The following is an 8439-nucleotide window of genomic DNA, read 5'->3' on the forward strand; positions in this document are numbered from 1 at the left end:
AAGCTCGCTGCTCTTACTTCACAGGTAATATAAACCACCAGTTAATATTTCGTAATAATACTTGTAGGTTGAAAAACAAATGGCTGCTTCAATCAGCTTCAGTTTTAAGCATCCAAGGACTGAATGTATTTCTGGTTGTTCTTAAAATGTCATCTGATCCATAGCTGTATCAACAGGATAGTAAAAACAACTTGGTTTGATTCTGTTTATGAGCAGAATCTTCTAAGCAGAATTTGATGCAGTGATACTTACGTATTCTTTATAATTTTGTAGGAAGTTAAGAGAGATTGTGTAAGAAAACTCAAAAGAAGCAATTTGATACCAGGAAAACAGCGATGTTGACCTGTGTGTAATACAACTCTGAGATAAAATAGTACTAGTTTTCACTAAAATATTAATAGTCAACATTGTAGCTTTTGTTAAATCATTTCAATTCATGTATAATGAAAAACCATTAATATGTAGCTTTAGGTACTTTTGCTATTAAAGTATTTAATCATGTACACTGAAATAACATTTAAAAGTCATTTCTGCAAAAATCACCTGTTAAAAAGCATTGTAAGTTTTATTCCCATTGATCTTCTCCCTACTGACTGCTTTTGGTCAAATTAATAGTGCTAAATTGTTTTTTTTATGTTAAGTGGATGAAAAATATATTTCCCCCTCAAAAGACTTACTGAAATTTTATCAAATTAGTAACAAGTTCAAATGAATTGAAGATCTGATTTGTTACACTCAGAAAAATCTTATAAACTTTTATCCAGTTCCGTGAATTAATATATTTCACCTATTGATTTTTACTATTGTGAATCGAGACTGTTTATAACTAATTTTATATAGCAGCTTCCTTGTATTATTCTTCTATTCAGCACTGTAGTGATTCATGACTGCATTTTGACTATTACTCCTTGTTAAAATATTCACCAGTACACTGCTTTGAATATCACACATAAGTAATTTAGGGCAGTACATAGAAAAGGAACTTATAAAACACACAGAGATAAATTTATATTTTAGCCAACTAATTGTGTATTTTAAAACATGTCTTTTTACGATTGGTTTGGAAATAGTGCCATTTCTTTCCACGTTGAAGGTGAAGATCCCTGTTGGCACTGATGTTTTTCTGCATAATTTGCATTGTTTAATTTTAGTAGGAGGTGTGTTTGTCGTCTTCTTCTAGACAGCCATTTTACACCTTTTCTCCCCCAAACATACTGTCATCATGTCAGAGTCTGTATTGTGCCAAATCCTAAAATAAAAATGCCAAGATTTCACCCTATGTGTTGAAAGCAGTTTATAGCAGATGTTGCTGTTGCTCTGAGGTTCCTTTTAAAAAAAATCTTTGAAAGGACTCAGTGCTTTGGAAAACAAAACTAAGGTGATTTTGCTCTTGAGCTGAAATGGAATTCTCTCTATAAGGTTGAGCAGAAAGATTTTTTTTCTTTTGCACAAAATCCAACGTTTTATGGTTTAACGTGATAATATAGACATCTAAGCATATTTGTGGAATGTGTATACCATGTGAAGTGTGAACTAATTTTAATGAATACTAAATATATTTTCTGTAGTCTGAAATTGGCATCTTTAAACCATTAAAAACTCTAGAATGTTTTACTTACTGATTTTATTTTTGCTTTACTTACTAGCAGCCTGAAAAGGTGATGGCAAAGCAGATGGAGTTCCTTTGCACCCAAGCTGGCTATGAGAGACTGCAGCATGCTGAAAGAAGACTGTCTGCAGGACTTTACAGGCAAAGCTCAGAAGAGCACAGCCCTAATGGCTTGACTTCTGATAACTCTGATGGACAAGGTACATCTCTTAGAAGGACCTACACCTTTAGAGCCAGCTACTATGTACACTTCAAAGAGAATCAAAAATTTGCTGATTTTTAAATCTTGATATATTTCAGAGACCATTTTATAGGTTATCAGAATTAATTTTCAAATTGTCCCTTTTTCACAAAGGGAAATAATTTATCCTGCAAACTTAAAAGTTTTTCTTATAAACTTACTATCCCTAAACAACAGCTAGCACATACAGTTGACATGTATTTTATAAAGAGTGGGTGGGAATGGAAGATGTAAATAGTATAGTTGTTACTTGGTATCTGGGGGGGATTGGTTCCCGCCCATCCCCCCTCCCCCCCACAGATAACAAAACTGGATGCTTAAGTCCCTTGTATAAAATGGCATAGTATTTGCATATAACCAACACACGTCATCCTGTATACTTCAAATCATCTCTAGATGACTTATGATACCAAATATAATATAAACGCTATATAAATAGTTGTTTATTGTTTAGGGAATAATGACAAGAAAAAAAGGTCCATGCATATTCAACACAGATGTAACCAGGCCTAACTACATAGTACATGTCAGCAACATTGTAACTTTTTTCTCAAATACTTTTTAACTATAGTTGGCTGAATCTGTAGATGTGGAACCCTCAGATATGGCAGGCTGACCATACAGATTATTTTTCTCAAAGAAATGGATTCCATGGAGATGTTTATCTATTTTTTAAAAACTTTCTATTTTTTCATCTTCAATAACAGATTTGTCTTTGAAATTTATATTTGGTTCCTAAGAGAATATGGTAACAGCTTCTAAAGTATTAATGACAGAGCACAGAGATTTGAAGAGAAAGTATAAGAGTAGAGCTACTCAAAGAAATTTTACCTACTTTCAGTCTTCACATTGGTCTACATTTGCTATGAAGATATTTTGTGCGATGTACACTTTGGAAATTGTTCTCTTAAAATCTTAGGGTTAGAAAGCTATGATTCATGAGTATTTTTACCATTTAAAAAATTATGTCATTTTTTTCTTATTCACACATAAAGAAAATCTCAAGTCATTGTCATTTACTCATTCAGCAAATTTTTTTTAATATCTCTTACATGCCAGGCACACTTCTGGGCATTGAAGATGCAGCGGTGAATAAGATATCCCTGAGGCTCACTTGGAGCTCACACTCTAGTGGAGGGAGATGTACAGTATAGAAGTATAGAAATACGTCTTCTACTTTCAAATAGCAATAAGTGTTTGAAGAAGAACAATTTTATGGCACCTTTCTTAATATATTATTGTTATACTTTTATAGAGAGTAAAATATTATACATGTAAGCAGATCAGAGTACTGGAGGAGAACGTTCTTCCTTTTTTAAATGTTAAGAAACTTTTTAGTTGAGTTCTTGTTTAACTTCTTCAGTCATCCTTGACAGTTAAGACTTAAGAGTTAAGAAGCTATGGCATTAGTGAAAGATTTGGTGACTAATTTGTGACACCAGAAATATGTAAAGCAATTATTTGTGGGGTGGCAGTTTGTTAAGTGTGATGGATTTTAGGTTTATCACAGAAAATATGCTTTGGTGTATAAAGCATTTTTACCACATCTGTGCTAATTTTGTTTATTCGTGGATTTGCCATAGGTTTTGTTGCTGTTACTGATGTTAGTAATAGGCACTTGGCTTGAAGCCATCTCTTATTTGTTATTATGTGGTTAATGACATGCCTTGGCAAAATGGTTGCACTAGTAAGAAAATGCCTTACAGAGGGGATGTATTATATGCCACAGTTACTTACTGGAAATCTGTCTTTTGCTTAGTTCATGTCCTGGCAGAATTGTAAACCTTGGGACTAGCACAAATTGCAAACCTTGGGACTAACATGAATTGCCATTTTCTTCCTAAATTATGAAATATTTTTCCAACTGTTATTTAAAAATTTCAGTGCCTGTTGACTTTCCTTATTCCTTTCCTAAGGAATGTTGAGGCTATTTGTGAAAACTTATTTTTTTCATACTGCTTTTTTTTTCTTTTCAATTAGGAGAGAGACCTTTGAATCTCCGAATATCTAATTTGCAGAACAGACAACCCCATCATTTTGTAGTGGATGGGGAGCTGAGTAGACTTTATTCCAGTGAGACAAAGTCCCACTCATCAGGTGAGAATGTGGGATATGATTAAAGAGAAAACCACTTGAATAAAGCATCTTTAAATTCTATCCTCCTACCTCTCACTGTCCCTCTGCCCCCAGGTAAAGGTCATTATTAATAGGGCTCACTAATTAGTTTTTCTCCCCTTGGAAATAGTAGATTGCCATAATAATAGGCAGTTTTTTTGAGAACATGGTATTCCAGAGAGTTGACAGAGAACTCAGCAAGGTTGAGATTGTTGATTAGCTATTACAGGAATGGTGACTTCTATAAATTTTTAAACCAAGTAATAAATGTCTGGCTCAAGTTATGTAATTGCCTTTTTCTGGCCTTTCATAATATGAAATTGATGGATTACATGTTTGCTGTCATGCTGAGAAAATCTTGTGTACTAGAGATGCATTTTGGAGATATTTATATTTCAGAAGTAAATTGAACTCCATAAAAGGATAAGCTGTTCCTTATTATAGTTAGGTGTTTACATATTTTTATCCAAGTAAGGTGAGTTAGACCAGGTTAAAGTGATAAAGGCCAACACCATTTGAAAGAAACTGGTATCATTCAGTCTTTGAGTTAAGGTAACATTAGGAGTCACTCGAAGTCAGTTGTTTCATCTCCAAAATAGAAATAATTTCAACCTCACAGAGTAGTTACAAGGATTAAACAAAACAGCATATATGAATTGCTTGGCTGATAGGAATTCAATAAATGGTAGCTACTCTTTTTATTACTCCTTTTGACTGAATTTAAAATCCACTTTTGTGTAGGGAGGGTAAATTCATTAATTGAACTGCCTACTTTCAGATAAGCTATTAGTATCGGTTACCTTCCTAGAATCCGTTTTAAAGTGTTCTGTGCACGCACACGTGTGCATGTATGCGTGTATATGTATCCCCCAGTATTAGTACTTCACCTAAGTATTACATTTTATTGCCATTCTATAGTGTTTGAGGTTGAAATAGCTATACACACATAACTCCAAGGAGTGATTCCTTAAAGTAGGGTTTTCATTCTTTTATTCCTGTGTCACCCACCTTAATATTTCATGGCTAGAGAAACTTTAAAAAAAGAATAGTTCCATGTTTAAACATGGAAGATGTTTTTCTGTCTCATTTTCTTTATTCAATAGTAAACATTTTACCTAGTAATTTTGTTGTATATGAGTGACCAGTTTTATTTTATATATTTTATCACATTGAACCAAGCATTAAATAGAAACTGATATGTTCTGTATGCGAAGTATTTTATGTGCATTTCATGATTTAACTCTCATGCCACCCCATGTCGATACCATCCCCATTTTATAGAAAAAGACACTAAGGCTTAGAGAGGTGTGTGATTTGCCCAGAGGTGTATACCTAGTAATTGGTGGAGATGGAATTTAAATACAGAATCCTTTATCACAGCTCTATAAAGTTTTTCTGTGGAATTATAGAATCATGAATAGTTGATACTATTTGCTGTGGATTTTGGGGGTTTGTTTTATAAGTTTGTTTGAGTTTGATTTTTTGCGATCCATTAATTTAAAAAGTTTTTTTTGTGATCCATTGATTTAAACTCTTGGTTTCCATTTTTATGCAGAGAGCCTTGGGATTTTAAAAGACTATCCTCACTCAGCTTTCACTTTAGAAAAGAAAGTCATCAAAACAGAGCCTGAAGATTCAAGATAGCTGTGATTCTCCCACTGTTCTCTGGAAATGGCATCAGTTTTAAGGATAATGCTCCATCATAGAAATAAGCCTTAATAACCAATGTTGCCTCATTCAGCTCAAACATATTTCATAGCCAAAGCATAAAGACTAATACAGTAGTCTGTGGAAACCTTTCTAGATGAAACAGCCACAAAGGAAAAAAATTGAGAGAATGTTGTAACAAAAATATTGATCCATTCACATTCCTGTGTAAGTCGTTTTATGTGGAAAAGCTTACAAATTAATATTGTAAGCTTTGATTATTTAAGAATGTACAACATATTTGTGTAACTTATAGAAGTAAAATCTAGATGTTGGGACCTGTTCGGTCCAATAGATGTGGATAAAGTTTATTTTACTTGAAATTTCATTGTCTACTTTAAGTGTATTTAGCACAAATATTATGTTAGAGTTTAGAAACTTTGCAGTCATAAAAAAAGTTTAAGTGATATAGTTATTGCCAAGGTTGCAATGACTTTAGAAAAATGGAAAGCAAATACTCAATTTAAACAGGAAAATATTGTGGATTTTAATATTTGATGAAACTGATTTTGATTAATAGAAAATGTATCATTTCTAGTTGTAAAATATCATTTCACTGGCTTAATCAGGCATGTGTAAACAACTAATAAATACTAGAGTAAAGTTAAAAAGATGAGAAACAGTAGAAAATCTTTCTTACCTAATTGACCCAGATTGTATTATATGATATCTACTTAAGATATAACAAAACTAGGAAGCTATTACTTGGGCAAAGAACTTGAAACAAGTGAACTGGTGTGTAAAAGCTTTGACTTAAACATTGCTATTTCAGAATTGTTAAATAGATTAAGACATAGTAAGTTAACCCTAAATGTGATGAAGATAGTGACTCTTAACAAAAGTCGTAATATAATAAACACTGTTTTACATCTAGAAATTCTCTATGTGCTGGAGTCAGAGAAATTAGATGGTTCTCCCTGGGGGATGTCTTCCCACCCAAACCTTCATAAGTGTGGAAAATCATTGCATCCACATTTGCAGGGGTGTTTCTGTGGAAGTTTAGTTGATACTTATATTCATTATTTATTTTATAATTCCATTTTTGTACACCTTTCAGATTTGTGAATGCAGTTTTTTCTTAAAATTCATTTTCACTTAAAAGTATATTTTAATTCCCCCTATTTAATTAATGGGCTGTATGCATATATATGGGAGTGCTTAAATGTTAATAATGTACTCGTGTACTTATGAAAATTTGACATCGGAATCCATAGTAAAAAAAAAACAAATACTACTACAACCAATTTATATTTCTTCTGTTAGTTTAAGAGAATATATTTGACAGCTTTACCTACTTCCTCCAGATTCACCTAAACCCAGATATTGCTGAGAAGAGCATATTGATTTGGATATATGGGTTTTTTTGTTTTCAGTTCTGCTCTAGGTCATAACTGTAAAAAATATTAAGTCATAATCTGTTATACTAAAATTCATCAGCCAGACGTTAGATGAAATGTTTGTACTGTAGTCTCTGATCACTGTAACATATATAATTACTTTTTCATTTTGATTTGTAGAGTAGCTTTATAGTATAAACACCAGTGAACAACTTTTATACTATTAAAAGGCTTTTTTCCCCTTCCTAAATGTTTTAATTGTACCGTAGTGTTTGCCCATTAAAGAAGCTTTTTATGGGCCTTGCATTTCTGTTGCTAGCTTGAGGTTGATTATTATGGTTGTACTGTTCACTGTGTGTAGAAATAGTGTGAGTACAATTTAAATAGATTGTTGTTTTAATATTAGCCATAGAACTGGTTAGTATCTCAGTAGTTTCATGAAACGTTTCCTGTATTCTAATCTATTTTGAGAAATTTTGTGGGTTTTTTTAAAATTGTGTCTTACAGTTCAAGTTTGTAGATTTTAATAAGCAACAATTTTTAAAGATGTGGTAATCTTCCAATTAATATATATCCATCTTTCATGGCCCCAAAACTGCATCTTTAAATCCATAAACATGTTTCCTTAAGTATCGTACTTTTTTGGTCTTTCAAGCTTAATGATAAGGGGGAAGCACAAGAAAAATTTCAGTAGAATACAGTTTTTATTTTGTAAACACTAATGTATTAAACTTGCTATACATTGAAACAAATAATATATATTTTTATTTGAATTGTATATATGAATTGGATGTTATAAGTAGTTGATTTTTTCATTGTGTTAGAGGTATTTTCACTGAACAAAGTTGATTGGTTACCTCAGTATTACAACCAATATAGTCCAAGGGACCATTTTCCCCTCAGTCTGTGTTGTACTTTATTATGTGAAGTCTACGTTTCTGTGACTCTCAAAGCTGTTGGTGAGGTGGGATGAGTGCACTTGCTTCCTGTGGCAATAAAGATTTTCTGTGCCTCACACGTTTATGTTTGTAGAACTTTCTGCATAGTACTTTCTGCAGGAGGTAATATTAGCTACTCTGCCTGCCTTCTCTGATTTTTTGGTCTGGGCTTAGGAATTAGGGGTCAGGAGCTTCTCTCTTCAGTCGAGACTAAATGTCATGGTCAGCTACCTTTATTTCTAGAAAGTTATTTGTCAAACAGGTTGACTCTGGTCTATCAGAGAAAGAGTTTGTTTTATACTGTTTGTTTAGGAGAGGTTTACAAAGACATTTTAAAAACTCCTGTCATATCTCACTGATTAAATGTTTAAAAAAATAAAAGGATCATTAGGATTTAACATATATAATATACTGATTTTTTAAGTGTTAATATGATTGAGCCAACCTGTGGTAGAATATTAGGAAAAGATTTACAGTGAAGTCTTAATTGAT

The 8439-nt window shown here is 32.6% G+C and overlaps 1 protein-coding gene across 5 annotated transcripts in view; it reads left to right on the forward strand.

Moving 5' to 3' along the window:
- NAB1 (NGFI-A binding protein 1) overlaps positions 1-8026 on the forward strand; it is a 39182-nt gene extending 31156 nt beyond the window's left edge. For 4 of the 5 annotated variants that reach the window (XM_015596679.1, XM_025039370.1, XM_006921293.2 and 1 more), the window contains 4 exons: positions 1-24; positions 1647-1809; positions 3831-3947; positions 5521-8026. The exon at positions 1-24 is cut by the window's left edge and continues 57 nt beyond it. In XM_015596679.1, coding sequence (XP_015452165.1) covers positions 1-24; positions 1647-1809; positions 3831-3947; positions 5521-5609 — 393 coding nt within the window. In that variant the 3' untranslated portion in view covers positions 5610-8026. The remainder of the gene's footprint in view (positions 25-1646; positions 1810-3830; positions 3948-5520) is intronic. The other variant, XM_025039371.1, reaches the window with a different exon arrangement.
- The last annotated feature ends 413 nt before the right edge of the window (positions 8027-8439 follow it).

The sequence above is a fragment of the Pteropus alecto genome, unplaced genomic scaffold (genome assembly GCF_000325575.1).
Source record: "Pteropus alecto unplaced genomic scaffold, ASM32557v1 scaffold3, whole genome shotgun sequence".
Classification (NCBI taxonomy): Eukaryota; Metazoa; Chordata; class Mammalia; order Chiroptera; family Pteropodidae; genus Pteropus; species Pteropus alecto.